Raw genomic sequence first — 18,908 nt, 5'->3', positions numbered from 1 at the left:
ACGGGGCCTCCCGCAGGTACCGGCTGCGTCACGCGTGGGGCGGCCTGCGGGGGCGGCCACGGGTACAGCGACCACCCCCTGTGCCCGCACCCGCGGCTGCACGGGGCTGGGACCCCCCCACCCCCCTTAGTGCTGCTTCGTGGGGCCGCCCCCCCCGCGTCCTGCGGGCGGTGCTGGTGCGGGAGCATGAAGGTGAAGGTGATTTCCGTCCTGGAGGACAACTACATGTACCTGGTCATCGAGGAGAGCACCCGCGATGCCATCGCCGTGGATGCTGCTGTGCCCAAAAGGGTGAGTTGCAGCCCCGCTGTGCCCCGGGTGGGTTGTGGGGTCCCATGCGGGGACGCGTCCATGGTGGCGGTGGGCATGTGTGGGGTTCACATGTGGGGGCTTCAGATGGGGCATCCTAGCAGCATCGCTGACCCCTGCTCAGCCCCATGGTTTGGGGTACCTGTTCCAGACCTCCCTCCATGGCAGAGGCATTTCCCTCTGGGCTGGAGCCTGCCAGACCCCACAGCAAAGGAGAATAACCCTGAACAGAGCTTTGGAGCACAGCTGCCATGTGAAATCCCCATTCTCGGGAGAAATCACTCCTTGTTGCTGCCTCCCCGGGCCGGTGACAGACCCGCTTGTGTCCCCCGCAGCCGCAGCGCATCCTGCCAGCGCTGTCGCGGGTTTTAAGCGTTTGTTGCTGACTCGGACGTTTCCTTCCTCTCCGAGGAGCGGAACCGGGAGCCGCCGCAGGGGTGTTCCAGGCGGTGCACGTGAAGTTGGTGTTAGAACCGTCCTGGCAGCCCTGCACGGCTCCTCGCTGTGGCCAGCACGGGTGGCGTGGACACCGTCTCCCTGCTGTGGTGAGAACGCCATGGTCCGTGCTGGGCTGGGAAAGCACCGGGCATAAAGTGCCACTGTCCCATGGGAACAGGGTGTTCCCGTCTGCCTGCTCTGCTCTGTGCTGGGAGAGCTGGGACTTCATGCTAACCACAGCCCAGGGCTGCTCGGGAGGTGGTTTTGGGTGCTCTGCCTCTCGCTGGGACAGATCCTGCGCCGGGATAGGCATGGTGGCCATGGGAGCCATGGTGCTCTTCCTTCTGCTGACTGCTGTGGTTCTGGGCAACCTGATCCAGATGAAGATGCCCTGTTCATTGTAAGAGGTTGGACTAGATGAGCTTTGAAGGTCCCTTCCAACCCAAACCATTCCATGATTCCATACTCTGGGTCTGTTTCAGTTGCTGGAAATCGTCAGGAAGGAGGACGTGGTGCTCAGAGCCATCCTCACCACCCATCATCACTGGTAAGTGCTGCCAGTGTGAGCTGGGGACTGGGGTGGCTGTGATCCAAGTGGAACCAGGACTGGGTGCCCATTCCCTCCTCTCCTGGTGCAGGGACCATGCGAGAGGCAACGAGGAGCTAGCGAGGCTCTGCCCTGGCCTGCACGTGTACGGTGCCGATGAGCGGATCGGGGCCCTGACACACAAGGTGACCCACGAGCAGGAGCTGATGGTGCGTGCCCATAGGACCCTGCACGAATCCTGCTCCATGGTGTGGCTGTAGTGCTGGGTTGATGGGGAGCAGGGCTGAGACATGGCGCTGGGGTGGTTGCAGGTGTGGCACCACAGGTTGGGGTTGGGATGGAGCATTGGGCTGGAGGAGAAGCCTCATCCCATTCCCAACCCCTTTGGGACTGCACTGGGGGATGCAGCCCTTTCCTGGGACACCATCAGAGCAGACTCATGGAACATGGGTCTCACCCAAAACCAGCATCCCTAGCACGTGTGTGACCTGCTGAGCCCCTGGTGGGTGACACTGTGGGGCCTGGGGGGGTCTGACTGCACATCAGGGTGACACCAGCTTGGTCCTGACCCTCTCCCCCCACAGTTTGGGGCCATCCGGGTGAGGTGCCTCTTCACCCCCTGCCACACCTCGGGCCACGTGTGCTACTTCATGTGGGAGGATGGCTCTCCTGATGCTCCGGCACTATTCTCAGGTATGACACCCTGGAACCTGCACCCCATGGGGACACAGGACATGCTGTGTGCCTGCTGCCTGTCCCCCCATCCCTGGGAGCGGGACCAGGGTCCCTCCATATCCGTACCCCATTCCCTGCAGGTGACACTCTGTTCGTGGGAGGCTGCGGGAAGTTCTTTGAGGGCACAGCAGAGCAGATGTACACCAACCTCACCCAAATCCTGGGGGCTCTGCCGGAGGAGACGGTGAGTGCCCCACACCTCACCTACAGCCTAGGAAAGGAACCCCAAAACGAGGAGGGGGCTTGAGGGTAGCATTGCCCATCCCTGGGGCTGCAGTGGGACCTGGGTGAGTGTCAGATCCAGCGCCAGGAGTATGTTTGATGCTGGTTGCAGAAGGTGTTCTGTGGCCATGAATACACCGTCCGGAACCTCAAGTTCGCCTTGAAAGTGGAACCAGAGAATGAAATAGTGAAGAAGAAGCTCGCATGGGCCAAAGTAAGTGGCTGTGTCCCTGCTGGGGTGGGGTGTAAAGGGGGTTGCTGGCTGATGTTGGGCTTTCGGATGTCTCTGGTTCCTCCGCAGCAGCGGGATGACGAGGACTTGCCCACAGTGCCCTCCACGCTGCAGGAGGAGTTCCTCTACAACCCCTTCCTGCGGGTCACGTAAGCAGTGATGGGCCCCACTGCAGGGACACTCCAGACTGGTCCTGCCCCATGCTCTGCTCCCCTTTTCCTTCCAGCATCATCCCTTCTCCCAACAGCTTCGCTGGCCGGTGGCAACTCCAAGCCCTGAGGGAGGAGACACAGGGTCCTGCACCACACACACCGTGGGTGCCACAGATGGGCCCTGTGTCCCCCAGCACCCCCAGCACAGGGAGATGGTCCCATTGTCCATCAGGGAGGAGGGTTGCCATCCCACCCGCCCCACTCCCAGCAGAGCTGGTCTCCTTGCAGGGAAGAGGCTGTGCAGAAGTTCACAGGCAAGACGGACCCAGTGGAGGTGCTGAGGACCCTCCGCACTGAGAAGGACAACTTCAAGAAGCCCAAGGAGAGGCCCAACCCTCAGGCCATGTTGGCATTTGACTGGGGACTCTTCAGCGCCTTCCTGGAGAAGAAGTGAGCAGCCATGGCACTGCTGTCCCCATCCTGGTGGGAGCTTCTCCTGGACTGTGTCCATCTGGCTCTCGCTCCCATCAGATTCAGCACTTGGGAAGTGGATTCTGTCTTTTACCTGCTTGTTGTGAGGCTGCTGTGCTGTGCTCCCTCCAGCGCCATGCCTGGTTACCCTGGTCCCTGTGGGTGCCTTCAGCCAGGCTGTGGCTGTGGCTGCTGGTGGTGGAGGGTCAGGGGATGCTTTGGAGGAGGATACCCACACTGGTGACAGTGCAGGAGCTCAGAGCTCCACACCAGTCACCCCATTCCCTGCTCAGGACAAGGGCAGGCAGGGAGCTGCTGGCTCCATGGGCAGGGATGAGGTGACACCGAGCCTTGGATACACAAGAGGAAGCCGGGAAGAGGCTGGAGTTTTTCCTCGTGTCCAGCAGTACCTTGACTCCGGAAGCCCTCATTGCAGTGAGGTTTGGGTATTTTTCCTTTTATTCCCTATTTTTATGGAAGGCCAACATAGGAATGTGGCATAGGGATGTGTAACACAACCACTGCCTTATGGGAGCCATCCAAACCACTGACCCCATGCAAAGCAGCACCAGGTGGAGATGAGGCCCGGAGGGATACGTGCTCCAATGCACTGGCTTCAGAAAACACTTCTCAAGGCAGGACAGAGTTCAGGCAGCAAACACCAAGGTGCTGCTCCCCATCCATTGATGCTTCCCTCTCCAGGATGCCTGGGAAGCTCTTGGCTGAAAGCTGCATTTATGTGGCCTTCTATTCACAACAAGAGCTGAGGAGCAGCAGGGTCCCTTGAGCCTCATCACTTTGCAGCCTCTTCCTTCAGGTTGTGCAGAACCTACTGTGTTTTGGGTTTTTAAGTGTGAGTGATGTGCAGAGCTTGGTTTTATGCAGGTGGTGGGAGGTGCATTATAAAGTAGTTTTATTTTTGGGGTGGAAATAGAAGGGCTTGATGGCAGCTCTGTAAATAGCTGTGAAATTCCCCCTGAAGGGCCTGGGATGCTGCAGGTTCTTCTCTACCTCCACATGCAGCATGTGACTGTCTTGGTGCTGCTGTACCTACCCTTGTTGTGCACAGCTCCAGAGAACATAGAGGAGCTGCTCCCATCATCCTTTCCCCCATGTTGTTGCTTTAAACAGTGCCAATTATAAACTATATTGCTTCTAACACTGGAATAGAGTTGACTTCAGGATCTTTCACGTGTGGATTGCATCACTTCCCACTGCTGCCAGGTTTGTGGACATTTCTTCCCTTGCTAGAAGTTAAGCTAAAGGGTTTGGTTGCCTTTTATTAAGTTATAGTGTTAGAATTCATCCTGCTGCACAAGCTGCCTCAGCTACCCTGTTTAAATGTAACTGGACAGTTTGCAGATGTTACCTGTGTGTTCCTTAGGAGATTTATGTACAGTAGGAGCAGGATGAACCCTATGTGCTCAGGGAGGGCTCTTGGACCAGCACCAGCTCTGTTCATCTTGGCAGCAGCAGCTCAAGCACAAGCTCTAAGTTCTTTAGAGCTTGGAGTGTCTGTAGAGCTGACTTGGCTTGTTTCAAGTGGAGAACCTGATGGCTTTAGCAATGTGCAGGTAACTGGAAAAGAGACTCATGTAGAGCCCCAGCTGTTTCATCTCCAGCTAATTTAGCTTTATTTGTGCACTTCCAGCCTGATGTGCATGTTCTCAACAGCAACAGCATGTGTCTCCCTTGCACTAAGGTACAGGGTTGATGGTCTCAGCACTTTTGGACTGACCCTGTGTCAGCAGTGGTCCCTCCTGTGGATGAACTGCCTGCTTTAGTGTAACACTGTGTTATAAAGCTATGCATGGGAAAGGGTGCACTGAAAGCATTGAAATGAGGGCGGGCAGGGGGAGGTTCTCGCCTTAGGAACACTGTGAATTCACTCATTGATCAGCAGCACCTGAAAAATGTACAGCTTTAATTAAAAACCAGTATCAAAAATGACTTTTGGCTTTACTTGGAACAGAGAGGAGGAGCTTGGAGGAGGACACAGATTGTGCTGCAGTGAGACGCAGGTCAATCAAGGGCTGGCAGCTTTGCTCTGACAGCCTGAGCTCAAGGTCTGCAGTAATGGTGGGAGGATCCTTGCCCAGGGTTCAGCCTGAGCTAGATCCAGGCACCAGCTCCCTCTGGTTGCATTTACTCTGAAGGAACAAAGCAATGGGGCAGCTTTTGCCCACTTTACTCCCTGCAGAGTCCTTCCTCACAGAGCAGGAACTGGAAATACTGAAGTGATTCAGCAATGTGGTTCTTCAGTTCATGGTCTCTTGCAGCTACAGCAGTCATCAGGAGAGATCCCACATCTACCAGCATCCCCTTGAGTTCAGGTACAGTTGTGAATCCTCCTGCACATCCTTCCCCTCCACACACACACTGGAGCTCCAGTAGACATTCACATTAAATAGACCAAAACCAGTTCATAATTCAGTTGTTTTTCTGTGCACAGCTCTGAAAACACCCCCACATATAAATACATTGAGACAGGCACACGTCACCTCTAGCAACAACAGCCCAAAGCTGCTTCACATCCGTCTTCTGGCAAAGCATCGTAACACGCTGCATTAAACCAGATGTGCTTTACTAACCTCTTGGATTGCTCTGGTAAACTACTTGTAGAGATTACTCCTCACAGGCACCTTCTAGTAACTTTAGTGCAGTAACACCTTTCAGAGACACCAAGGGCTTTGTCCTTCCTTGGCAAGCAAGCTGGCAATTCCTGAAACACACAAAATACTGTTTTCTCTGACTTTAATCACATTACCCATCAGTAACTGCTGTCAAGGATGGGGTAGATGTGCCAGTCCTGTGACTCCCTCCACTGTGTATTTAGGGAGAGAAAGAGAGATGTAATTACCCACAGCTAGAGACAACTGTTATAATTAGAGGGAATAAAGTCACTATTAGCTTTCTCTTCAACATTCAATTCACATTTCAGCAGGCAAAAAGCAGCCCCAGAGATGATGCTGCTCACGGGATGCTGATACCACCCCTTGTGACAGGGCAAAGAAACCACACTCCCTCAGGGCAGTGAAACGTTAAAGCAGAACCTGAGGTCTAATGAGACCACTTCTAACTCACTGAGAGTGTCCCAGCAGAGACAGCCACAAAAATGAGTGCTGTGAACACACAGCAAGGCCTGGAGGAGTAATTCTGTCATGGAGCACAAAGCTCACCTCGGTGAGGCTACAGCCCACTGCAAGCCAGCTCCTTCAGTACCTTAAATCATCAGTTCTGGGAGGAATAGGGCTGTAAAGAGAGTGCAGGTTTCATCCTATATAGAGCCCAGGCTGCATAATGCATAAAAGCCAGTGTTTGGGTTTTATTTACATCACTTCAATAATCATAAAGCTGTAGGTATTAAATTGCCTGCCTATACACACATTGCCTCCTTGTCCCTCATGAGTCAGAAATTGCACAGAACTTTAGCTCTCTTTTGAGCATCTTAAACATAATTGGGTCAAAAAGGCACCGAGTGTCTGCATCTGGGCTTCCCAGCGTCACCATTTGATGTTAAATCCAGTGCTTGCCTTCTCCACGGCGTGGTATTCTGTGTGCAAAGCTTTCACAGCCTTTTCCGACTCCACACCACCCAGCCACTGCTCATAGAGCTCACGGACAGTCCGGTTCTCCTCTGGAACTGCAGTCTCAACAGACTCATACAACCTCTCAACCTGCTGCAGCTGGTCCTTGCTGGAGTCACCATCGAGTCTGATCTGACCACCTCCATTTAAACAGCCTGTGTGCAACGAGGTGAGAAAACAGCACTGAGGTTAGAAAGCGCTTCAGCTTCAGCAGACATACCCAAACCGCAACTACAGTTCATGTACTCTGCACCTGCAAACAGCTACATAAAGAGAGCATGGTGATAGTTGTGGTTTACTCCTCTGTTATCTAACAGCAGCAGAGCTGCAGCTCTAAAGGGGAGATCCCGGGCCTGGTGTGCCCCAGTGCCAATTCAGACTGCAGAGAGCTGGCACACGGGGATGCCAGGAGGTCCTGGCTCTCATCTTGTGCCTCCAGAGAAAGGCCAGGACACATTCCAGGTGAGAACAGCCTTGGGGTCTCAAATGAAGGTAAGAAACACACCTGGGATACGTTCGGGGTTTGCTGTTGGGGTGGAGTTTGACTACATAGCATTTGCTGCACCAAGAGGCGTCTCGGTGCTGAGTGGCCTTTTGGACTGGGGCTGTGCAGACCCCCAAGGAGATCTGCTCACAGATGCTGTGGGAAAGAGGAGGGCTTGCACAAGGTGGAAAAGGGAATAAAACAGGTAGCAAGAAGCAAGAGACTCTTCAGCAGCCATAGCAAATGTTCTCTAAAAGCATTAACAGTCGATTTTGTGCAATTTTAGAAGAAGAATCTGATCATGTACCAAAGGGCTCAGAAAACCAGGAGGGTTTCCTTAAAAGCACTAACTATGTAAATGTAGTGCACTGGAATTTAATCGTCATTCCTTAAATCCTGAAGAATGGATTTCCTGCTTCTAGGCAGGAAAACATACAAACAGCACTGAAACATTGATGCTGTGACTGTCACGTCTCCAGAGCTTGGTGGCTTTGCCACAACATCCAGGCTGTGAGAAGCTGCCTGTTGGTGTCATGGTTTGGGTAGAGCTCCACAGAGCTGCTCACAGCTGTGAGCTGAGGCAGTGCAGTCCCAGAGTGGTCATTACCTGAGGGACAGGCCATGACTTCCACGTAGTGATAAGGCGATTTCCCTCGTTTCAGCTTCTGCACCAAGTTCTGGATGTTTCGAAACCCATATGCCAAAGCAAACTGGAGCAGGACTGCTCCATCCTTCTCCAGTGTCACCTCCTGGAAGTCCTTGTTTCTGAGGAACAAGAGTAGAGAAAACATCCCAACTAACTTCTATTTTAAACTTCAAAGAGCCCTGTGCTAAGCCAGGTCTTGCTCAAGAATGCTGTCCTAGTTCTTTGCCACCCAAAGAAAAGAGATGAAGGAACCATCTGACAGATCCTTTTCAGCCTGGTTGGAGGACCCACCACCTGAGCTGGCTTTGCTGAGGAACACCTGTGTTGAATAAATCCTTAAAAGCTGAGCAAATGGAGCCTGAACAAGAGCTTCATTGTGACAGAGCTTTACAGCTGGCTTCAGCCAAGTTAGAGGAAGCTTTTAAATAGGAGTGGGTCATAAAACAAGGAAGCAAACCATTCCTAAAGGCTTCCAGACTCCTAAGGTTGGTGGCAATACCTGTTCCTGATAAAAGAGTGAGTAATTTGATTTTTATCATGTATTTCATAGTGAGCCTCAGGGAGACTGTGTCTTCTGCTTCCTAGTCCAGAGAATCTTAAACTTGAATATTACTAATCAAGGATGTAATTCATAACAAATGGTACTTAGTATTGTAGCTGGTGTAGTAGTGTTGTTGCTGGTGCAGTGTTGTAGCTGGTGTAGTAGTGTTGCTGCTGGTGCAGTGTTGTAGCTGGTGTAGTAGTGTTGTTGCTGGTGCAGTGTTGTAGCTGGTGTAGTAGTGTTGCTGCTGGTGCAGTGTTGTAGCTGGTGTAGTAGCATTGTAGCTGGTACAAAGAATCTCAGCTGACTGAGCCTCCATGCCCAGACTCAAGGGACTTGTTTTCTGCCTTCCACAGCACAACTAAAAAAGCCCCAAAGCCCTTACACAAGCTCTTCTGTGACAGTGAGATTAGCAACTACTTCATTGGCCTGGCTGCAGGTGCGGCAGCTCAGATCCATGGGAGCTCTGTCTTCTAAATGACTCCAAAAGTTGCTGCAACTTGATAGTGGGAAAATCCATCAGGCCAAAGTCAAGCCTGTGGGTGCTGCAGGGGCTGAACTCTCCAAGGCAAAGGCTATGTGAGCACTGCCTGATTTATTGCCCAGCAACTGTGGGAGTGAGAAGCCAATTCCCATGCCTTGGAGTAAAATCTTTAACATTGCAAAGGAAGTTTCAGCCCATCAGCAAGATAAGAGCATGAACAGAATTCCAATGAAAATAGTGCTTTCTGTAGGGCTTTAAAGCTTCTTACTTTAAAGGTTTGTACTGAACTGTATCCACTTGGATTCCAAAGAGCTCCTTGGCTGCATATTTGTATATGTGCTCCAAGTAGCCACCAGAACCACCTCCAGAGTGGCTTGTGAGCTCCTCTTCTGCACTGCTGAATCTGCAGGGAGGAAGAAAGAAACAGTTTTAGGGGATCTCTGATAAGCCAGAACAACCAGCACAAATGCAAAGGTCCAGGGGACTCAAAAGCAACAGAATAAACTCTGAGCTCCTAGCTTTTCTTTTTCTCTTGGGAATCCACTATTTATAGCTTTAGAGCCCAGCAGCTTTAACTCTGTGCTGCCTGCATCCTCTGGTCTAGCTCAGTGGAAATACCATTGCATGCCACAACCAGGCTTGATCCTGCCACCTCAGTCTTTGTGTACCAAGAGTATGTTTGGGAATGCTGAAGTTACAAGGGCAATGTGTAGTTTGTTAGCTTCCTGTTTAATACCTCTACAAACATCCTGGATTTGGGAGAGAAGTACTAAAGCTATGGTGGTGTGGGTCTGTGCAATGCATGCTTCTCTTGGAGAACACAACCTGGCAGAAGTCTTGGCTTGGTCATCTCAGTGCTAAAGCTTTCCTGCAATACCAACAAAAGCAGAGTTCATGATTGAAAGCTCTAGCTCTGTGTTATGTGTTCTTTGAAAGCAGCTACTTCAGATGTGGTTGCTGGGACCTGAGATATTGCTGCTGGGAGGTATCAGCACTCTGACCACAAGCACAGAGAGACAAACCCCACATTGTTGTGGTTTTGTGTGCTTAGAGTCAGGTAAGAAAGGTGAACAAAGCTAATGATGCCAGGATGTGGCTGTCCTCAGCAGGCTCCTGGTTCAAGTTCAGCACAGTTGTGTTTAACCCCAGTTCTGTCATTCTAGTTCTGCACAAGTAATTCCCTCTCCCTGACATGCCAAAACACAACCAACCACTCACAGGTCAAGATAATGTTTCTTGAGAATATCTCACCAGATGGAAGCCACAACAATAGCTTTTGTTAGGAGAGAATAACAAGATGAGGGATCTGCTCATAAGCACTCCTCAGGCACTGACACTTGCATTCTCCTACGAACAGCTGCAGAAGGGAAAACACTTGAACTCAGGCCAAAGAGTTTCAAGTCAAATGGAAGATGTTGCCTCTCCCAGATAACATCTTTGCTTTGGCAGAGCTGCAGAAGGCAACACTCGAGCCTGCAATCGCCCCTGAACCTATTTTTAATGTGATGTTGTTTACAGGAACTGAGCTTCATTAACAGCATGTTTCAGTGTGTCTGGCCTCACGTACTGCTGCTCTCTTAAACTGAGCATGCCAGCGAAGCCTCAGCGCTGGCCTGGAGCAAACAGTTACAGCAGCAAAAGTCCCGGGATTTCTGGCACTTGGGATCATTCTTGCTGCCAAATGTAATAACCTCTTAATGGGCTTTTCCACGTGCTGGGGGATAAAGCAGAACAAGAGCCATCGGAGTGCTCCAAGTCCTGAGGAATACGTGCTGTTTGTAAGCAGTCAATTTACCCAGTGTGTTAAAGCTCCAAAAGGTGCTAGAGGCGCTTTATCACTGCTAGCATGAGGCCTGGTACTCACAATGTCCTCCTAAGAACCTGGCCAGAGATGCTTATCAAGTCATTAGACATTCAGTTCTATGTTATAACTGACACTTCCATAATGTCATTTCCTAAGGGAACCCAAACACTTCAGAACCTTCTTCTCCATTTTCTGTTGATGCTGTAACAACAGAGCAGGCACAACAGAAGTACTTGTTTATGTGGGCAAGGTTTGAAGTTGTACCTTTGGGACTCGAACATGCAGGCATTTATTATAGCTGAGGATACTTCTTTTTTGATGTGAAAGTTACCCGTCTACAAGTTATGTTAGACACTTAATGCAGGAAAAAGTGTGTATAAGTAGATCTGAGCTAGTAAATGCGTCAAGTGAAACCTACACCACTGATACACTGCAGTGTAGCAGAACGAAAACTGAGGCTCTGTGAAGGCACATTGTTGTAAATCTCTGTAAGTATTCCTTAGATAAAAGGACTGGATGGCAGTAGAGTCAGATTCTCCTCTTTGCAGAAGCACACGACTGACCACTGTAACAACTTCATCTAGGAAATAGGCCTCATGTATGGATACTTCCCTTCACAGCTCAGTCAACAGCCATGTGCTGATCAGGCAGCTCCCAAGCAAAGGCTGCCAATGGCACTTGGTTCTACTGGAAAGACTTGAAGCCTATTTAGGAATAAACCACATTTCAAATCAAGAGTGTCACATCTGCAAGGGGTGCAGCTGAAAACAGATTAAATCCTGATCTAAGCATGTGCTGGATGCTGCATATTTGGGGGATCAAAAACTCTTGTAAAAACTGAAGGTTTTGAACCACAGACTTATCTTTCATAATGCCTAAAGTTTGCCAAACATGCAGCCTTTTTATTCATGTGCAAAGTGCTATGAAGACATGTCTTTTATGCTGAAGAATGCTGTGGTTTGGTGTTAGTGCAGAACCAGCACTGCACATCAGCTGAGGAGTAAAATGGGATCTTAATGTTTCCACCATCACTTAGATCTCTGTGCAGTTGTCACTTAACCAGATGTTACTCTTCAGTTCAAGCAACCAAAGTCTCATCTGGTTTGCACGTGTCTTAGATTGGTTTTTTTACAAGACTCCTAGATATGAGCTGAGACACCTGAGTATTTCTAACTTATGCTTTAACTCTGGAATACAGTAGCTCTGATAACATGCAACAGAGATGAGCAAACTGAGCACGGGGCAGTAACAGGCTTTGTTTTAGCAAACTCTTTAGCACTGATGAAGATTCCTTCACTTCTCAAAGGCTGCAGGTGGGTTTTTGCAGCATTCCACCAGCTACACTGTGAGTAACAGTAATGGGCAATTGACTGTCCCAGTTTGTACTTCTCTCCACAATCATTTTGTCATTAAAGTCTTACTGAGCTCAGTCTAGCAGCTCTGCTGGTTTACAATGAGAGCTGCTGATCCTTGGGCTACTAAAATCTAGAACAAATAGCTATAGATTCTCCAAAAACTCATCATATTCTGTAGATTAAGTATTTCAGTGCACAACTGTCTGGATTCAATTAACACAGGAGAACAAACTGAATGCAAACACATGCAGCTTGTGTTGAACAGCAGGAAGGGGGAATTCTGCTGAAGAACTCTAGAAATGGTGGGTGAAAACATGACTGAAGATGCAACTAAGATTTTGATCTTACATGGTATCCAAAGGAGCTGGACCTACATCTGACAGAGAGACTCCTTCTTGTTCCAACAACTTGAGCACTTCTCCTAAAGCAGAACCACAAACAGAAAAAGTTCTTATTTTCAGGATAAAGAAAACCAAAATCCACAGACCAGGACATAAGGTTTCATCTACAATTTCTGCCAGGACACGATTTGCATTATCAAGTGTAATTATACAGCAATTCCATACACTACATCCTCTCTGAGAGAAAAAGGGTTATTAAAACTAGCAAAAGCCTTGCTTTGAGGCTTCCATGCATTAGCTGGACTGCCTCTAAGCTCTGCTTACCTGTGGTGATTACACAGTCCACATCACGAGTTTGGTACTCTTGGTTGAAAAAGTCTTGCCTTGAAGCCTCTAGCTTTTTGTCATAACAGGGCATCACTGTTACATGGTATATCTGGTCGGGCGTTAAGTGCTGGAAGAAAGACAAAGCTGTGCAGCTGGACTGGCCAACATCAAACCAAGCTCTTGAGGGAGATGTTTTCCTGGTAGAAATGAGAATGATGTTTCCCCCCACCTCCTTTTGCTAATGCAGATGATCTAAAGTCAGTCAGCAAAGTGAATTCCTAATTGTGCAGTTATAGAATATGCTGCTTCTATGCTACTATACCCCAGCCCCTCCATCAGCAACTAAGAAATGATCTGGAGTCATAAAAACGCTCCTGACCATCCAAGAAATAAGCATAGGCCAAGGAAACAAAGTCACTGACTCCAGGCCATTGTTTCAGTATCTTGTGCCAAATACTCTTAGTAGCTGCCAATTTCTGCAGCAAGTATGCAGATGTCAGCATTTACTTAAGTGTTAAATCACTGCTCATTAATAGACAATAGCTCGTACAATCAGAACTGGTGCTTAGGTTTCTTACTGGACAAATCTAGGCTGTTATAGCATAGCTCCAGTCTTTAAGTATCAGATTTACATTTGGAAAGATTCCAAAGGTTAATGACTGAGAACAGAACTAAGTCAAACTGCAACAGAACATTGTTGGGAACAAGCAAATCACTTTCAGGCAAGACATGATCTGCACGTAAGCGCTGACTGAAGTTTTGCCTTGCTGAATAACTGCAGATAAATTACTCTAAACATGAAAATACCATATGTAGCCAAGATGAGAGCAGAGAGACACTGAAAAATAAGCCCCTCAAGCCTTCCCAAGTGACACACAAAGTATGAGGTAGTCCATGCAGTATGTGCTCAGTGTTACTGCCCTAGTTGCTAGTTTCTCATTAGATGAATTAGAAAGATGTTGCCTTTGTTGGTTTCTGCAGGGAATTTTTACCTTTAATGTATAACAGGTAGCAAAATACAAAATAGCAGCTTAATGCCTTCAGTTTTAGCTGTTTGCCATGAAGCACAGTGCATGCTTCAGAGCCTTACCTGCTGCTCTGCAAAATAGCCCTTGATCAAGGAGCCCATGACCTGCTGTGGAGACTTGGTGGTACTGATATAAGGAATGATGAAGCTGCCATGGGTTTTCTCTGCATAGCAGATCCAACCTGATTAAGAGTGTAATTAGCAAACTAAATTAGAACAGAACAAGCAGCCCTTCACCCTCCCCTCAATCCTAGCCTTAATAACCATTAATAACCATTTTCAGCCTGGCTTCAGCACAAAAAGCAAAGGAAGTGTCACACAAGATCCAATTTACACATCATTAGGTAACTGTATGGATCACTGCTATTACACTGAGATCTCTGTGTATTGTGAAGAGAGTAATCCTCTAAGTACATCTATCCACTTACAGTTTTCTGACCAGCTTTGGGGGTTTCTGTTCTGTACTATTCATATGCCATTTTATTATTCCCATAGGTAATTCAGTGCCATACCTGGACAGGCAGAAGCAAGCATTGGCAAAGCCTTTCTGTCTTCTGATTGCTTTCGAAAGCGTTTCACAAACTCTCGTTGGCTCTCCAACAGGCTGAAGTTTCTTGAGAAGGTTGTATCAAAAACATAGTGCACACCTAGAGAGTACAGCATCTGGGTTAGAACTGCCAGGGAAGAGACAGCAAACTATAACAAAACCCTCCAGTCAAACTAGACTCAAACCACACATGTTATTTACAGGTACCATCCCCTGCAGTCACGAGTGATCTTCATTCCCTAGCACAATTAGATGAGCAAAAGTGGCAAGAGGACTCCAAACCGAATCTAAAATGCAAAGTTCCTTCCTTCCATCACTCCAAGTTTATCATGTGAGTCTAGCTGTAGACAGTTCTCATTTTAGCTAATGCCAATTATGAAGCATTGTGAGTCCACAGGGAGGTTATATCACATCAAACTTGTGTGCTCCTTGTGATGCTTAACCCCTCTGTGATTAACAGAACACACCACCACACTTGCCTAAACTCTTCAAGAAGGCAGTCAGCTTCTTTGCTGTTTCCAGGACACCCATTTTACACCTTGCAGCCAGTGAAGCTCTGGATTGGGGTGAAACAGAAACCACCACCAACTTCTGTTCACTGGGAGTGGCAGCCTGAAAAATCCAACAAACAACACTGTTCAGACAATATTAGTAAGGTACGTGCAGAACCCTCATCACTACAACATCAGACACTTAACTCTGAAGTCAGTAACTTACAACATTAAAGGTCCTTTCCAAACCCATGTTCTGTAACACTGGAAGAAGCACAACAGCGCACTGAGGATGTCCTCAGCTCTCTGATACTCATTTACCATGACTTGTCACCTACCTTGTTAAAAGCCAGCATTTTGTAGAGCTCTTCGTGGCTCTGCTGAGTGATCAGAACACTCTCTGCTGATGTGATGCAGCCACTGCATGCTAAACAGTCGTTGAGGGTAATTTTAGCCTTTTCCAGTTTCTGTGCTCCTCCATCCTGTAAAGAAGCAGATCAGAGTTGTGATCACAGGCAGAATCAGGTACAGCTTTCCCACCTTTACTATGTTTACCAGAAAGATGTTGCCTTTTTATGCTCTCAGCTCATCCTTGAAAAAGTTTCTTTTAGGAAGATGAGGAGAGTGACAAATAGCTTTGAAGTTTCCTCCTTGAATAGGATTATCTGGCACCAGATGCAAACGTGCTGAGGAACTTCAGGAAAATTCTAGCAAGACCAAGACTGTAACTTCCATCAAATGCAAACAGTTGCTGAGGCCACAACTATTTGTGCTACGTGATGGGCTAATGCTGCTCCAAAACACTGGAATTCTATGATCCCAGAGGCAAAGAGGGTTTATCTTGCTGGGGTTTTCAACTTGTGGGTGGCTGAAGGATGCAGTCACTGTTTTAACCATGAGACTATAGACCACAGAGATCCTAACTAAGCCTTTAAGCACCCATCTCCAGCATGCATTGAATATTGCCCTGGAGAAAGCATGCCAGCTGTGCCACCTCTATCAGATACTGCTCATGGTATTCCTAGAATGGTTTGGGTTGGAAAGCACCTAAGATCATCCAGTTCCAACCCCCAACTGAATACACTGGCGCTGTTTCTTCACAGAACCCTTAATTTCACTCCTGGTACATAGATCATGTAACCAAACTGCAGCTCACTAACACTGTTTCATTGACACTGAGTGTTCTGCAGGCTTTCTGTGTGCAAAACTCAGGCACTGATGGGAAAAGTGTCACAGCAAACCCCAGTGTGTGGCTTGCCACTGGAAGGAAGTATTTTTCATAGTATTTGACCTGAATAAGTCAGCTTTCCCATGAGAGTCTCATCTTAAATGTCACTTCTCAGTATAGGAAGAAACAGCCCAAGCAATTAGGTAGCATTAAATTAAAACTAAAATAAGAAACTCTGGACTCTTTGGAAGTGCTGTATCCCCCTTTTCTAAATGACAAGGTCATCATCTGCCTAAAGTTAAATGTACCATTTCGAGATGAATTCCCAGCTTGGTTAACTAAGAAATGCTGACCTGCTCTGGGTAAATAGGAAAATCATCCTGCAAAACTTGGCAATAATTTTGGAATCTTAAGAATTGTGCAGGTTACTGAACAAATAATTTGAATTATTATGACAAACTCAGAGCAAAATCGAAGGTTATTTAATTGAACCTCTCTGTGACATAATGCAATAATAAAAGACATTGTCACAAATAACCTAGGAATTGCTCATACTTAAGCACCAATGGCAAAATAGACTTGGCTTATCTGTTTTGACACTAAAAGTCATCACTATTCAAAGCCAGTGTTTCAGAGCATAAAAGACTGACACAATTGGAATTATTACTTATAAAACCAGGTAATTAAAAGCTGGACTTTGGAAAATGGGTATGAGAATGCTGACAGCAATAGTGACACTTTTCTAACATCCTGCTCCTCTCTGAGGCATTAAATAGTTGCAGACTATTCAAATTCTCAACAATACCCTCAGGTTTTCTGGCTATTTTACACAACACAGAAGAAAAATCACACCGACCTGACTGATCTGAAAGTAGCTTCCATCTGCTTCAATTCTGATCTTGGCTGCTGCTTTCCCAAGCTTTTTGTCCACTTTTACAGGTTTGATACATTCCTGAAAGAGAAATAAAGCCTGAAAGTGAGAACATGAGCAACAAAGAGGTAGATTTACTTGATTAAACAACTAGTTCTATAGCAAATGCTGCTGCTTCTTACTGTCCCTTAAGTTGTGCTGGATTTTACAGCATCGAAAATCACGGAGGCAAAACGTAAAAACCAAAACTTCTTACCCCTTTCTTACAGAAGGAACACTTTTCCAGCATCATACCAAAAGCAGAGGACACTTTTGTTGTTCTTTCTGAAGAACACAGCGGTGTTTTAGGGAGCCTTGAAAGGAACAGAGGCTTCTCTGCAGCCTCCTCTCTCCAGTCTTACAGATGCACTCTTCATGGCAAGTTTTAAGCGATGGAGGCGGGGCCACTACAGTCAACACGAGCCTTGTGCCAATGAGGGCTCATTTAATGTGGAAAGGGCTCTGAGACCTCAGATGGACTCCCTCCAGTGTTCTGTATTGTTCTGTGATGAAGTCTCAGGGGTGGTTTTTGCATTTGGTGTGATTTTTATTGCTTAGGTGCTTTATGACTCCTTGTCCTGCTTCTATAGCTGGGATCCCCTTTGCCTTTTACCATCCTTGCTCTGCCAACATCCTCAAGTTTCCCCTCCATAATTAATCCAGCTTTACTATATGTCCTGCAGAGACTGGCAGGACCAAGTCGCTGTGATGTTTCACTGGTGCTCACTGAATACAATCTCTACTTGAAACAGAAAGCAGGTTGCATTGACACACTTCACCAGGAAGCCCAAGTGCTGCAAGGATTTAATGGAGTTTACTCTGCCCCATTCCACAGATCTCATTTCAGAGTGGTTTTACTGTTGTCAGCCAATGTGTCTATAGTGGGGGGGGGGGACGGGACACTAGATGATCTTAAGGTCCTTTCCAACCCATTCTGTGATTACTCTCATACTTTTGCTAGTGCTTGAAGACTCCAAGAGGAATAACCTTGACCCGTCCTTGCTGATCACTCCCTTCTCTCTGCCACCTGCTGGCATGAGCATCTATGTAGGTAAGTGTGCAAAGGAACTCATTTAGGGTTAAGGGGAGTTGGGGGGTCTTAGATTAACATTTATCAGGGCAGTTTCCAGTTCAGGGTGCGAATGACTGACCGGCTGCTGGGCTAAGATATCTCTCTTCTGCTACTTAGAGGTTTGAACCCATCAGCATCACTGCCCTCTCTATTCCCTGTGCATTGAGGATACAACAAGGTATCTCCGTGCTTCTCCCCTTTTATTTAGATTCGAATAGAATCATAGAATGAACCAGGTTGGAAAAGCCCTTTAAGCTCACCCAGTCCAACCATTCCCAGCACTGCCAAGGCCACCACTAACCCATGGCACTGAGGCCTCGTCTCCACGCTGTGTGAACACTTGCAGGGACGGTGACTGCAGCCCTGCCCTGGGCAGCCTGTTCCAATGCCTGAGCACCCTCTGGGGCAGGAATTGTTCCTCAGCTCCATCTAAACCTGCCCTGGTGCAGCTTGAGGCCGTTTCCTCTTGTCCCATCCCTTGTTCCTTGGGAGCAGAGCCCAGCCCCTCCTGGCTCCATCCTCCTGTCAGGCACTTGTAGGGAGCGATCAGGGCCCCCCACAGCAGGTGGCTGCTGTCACCCTCCCTCTGCGCCATCTTCCCGTGCCCCCCCAGGCGGCGCTGGCCGGGCCGACCCCGCGGCTCCTGAAGGGGGGATTTGAGGGCCGGGGCCTTGTCCTGTCCCCGCTCCCTGCTCCGCAGCCCCGTCCCGCACCCACCTGCGAGGGCCCGATGTAATCGTCCAGGTCGGTGAGCTGCAGCACGCCGCTGAACGGGGACGCCATCGCGGCGGGCGCACCGGGGCGGGACCCGCCACACTGCCGTAAAAGGAGAGGGGCCGCGCTGTCGTAAAAGGAGAAATGCCACACTGCCGGAAAGCACGGAGCGGCGGGAGGGCGCAATGGCGGGTGTTGTGTTGAGGCGGGCTGGCGCGGCGGACGCGGTGGGGCGTCCCTCAAGCAGGGTGTCTGCAGCGTGTTTGCTGACTCATGGGCTGCAATGGAAGGTGTGTCAGGCTGA

General features: G+C 48.6%; 3 protein-coding genes across 4 annotated transcripts in view; 1 reads left to right on the top strand and 2 right to left on the bottom strand.

Moving 5' to 3' along the window:
* LOC133279790 (uncharacterized) overlaps window positions 1-18,908 on the bottom strand; it is a 188,526-nt gene that overhangs the window by 93,883 nt on the left and 75,735 nt on the right. The gene's annotated exons all lie outside the window — the stretch shown is intronic.
* LOC133279798 (hydroxyacylglutathione hydrolase-like protein) lies at window positions 137-5,056 on the top strand. The gene is made up of 8 exons (XM_061473960.1): window positions 137-291; window positions 1,230-1,294; window positions 1,386-1,503; window positions 1,879-1,987; window positions 2,110-2,213; window positions 2,364-2,465; window positions 2,553-2,632; window positions 2,924-5,056. The coding sequence occupies exons 1-8, from the start codon at window positions 187-189 to the stop codon at window positions 3,087-3,089; spliced, it is 849 nt and encodes a 282-aa protein (XP_061329944.1). The 5' UTR covers window positions 137-186; the 3' UTR covers window positions 3,090-5,056.
* On the bottom strand, window positions 5,674-18,754 carry CIAO3 (cytosolic iron-sulfur assembly component 3). Of its 2 annotated transcripts, none has more exons than XM_061473958.1 (11): window positions 18,608-18,754; window positions 16,765-16,860; window positions 15,079-15,222; window positions 14,729-14,861; window positions 14,215-14,349; window positions 13,766-13,884; window positions 12,673-12,802; window positions 12,356-12,428; window positions 9,117-9,251; window positions 7,785-7,942; window positions 5,674-6,848 (listed from the first exon to the last, which is right to left on the bottom strand). In XM_061473958.1, the coding sequence occupies exons 1-11, from the start codon at window positions 18,671-18,673 to the stop codon at window positions 6,610-6,612; spliced, it is 1,428 nt and encodes a 475-aa protein (XP_061329942.1). In that variant the 5' UTR covers window positions 18,674-18,754; the 3' UTR covers window positions 5,674-6,609. The 2 variants fall into 2 exon arrangements, with proteins under 2 accessions (XP_061329942.1, XP_061329943.1); XM_061473959.1 differs by lacking the exon at window positions 18,608-18,754 and adding an exon at window positions 17,036-17,552.

Source organism: Pezoporus flaviventris, unplaced genomic scaffold, assembly GCF_033815535.1.
Source record: "Pezoporus flaviventris isolate CSIRO_AGI_PZ_B2104156 unplaced genomic scaffold, CSIRO_AGI_Pfla_v1 ptg000078l, whole genome shotgun sequence".
In the NCBI taxonomy this organism is placed as follows: Eukaryota; Metazoa; Chordata; class Aves; order Psittaciformes; family Psittacidae; genus Pezoporus; species Pezoporus flaviventris.
This window is presented reverse-complemented; position numbering and strand designations above follow the sequence as displayed.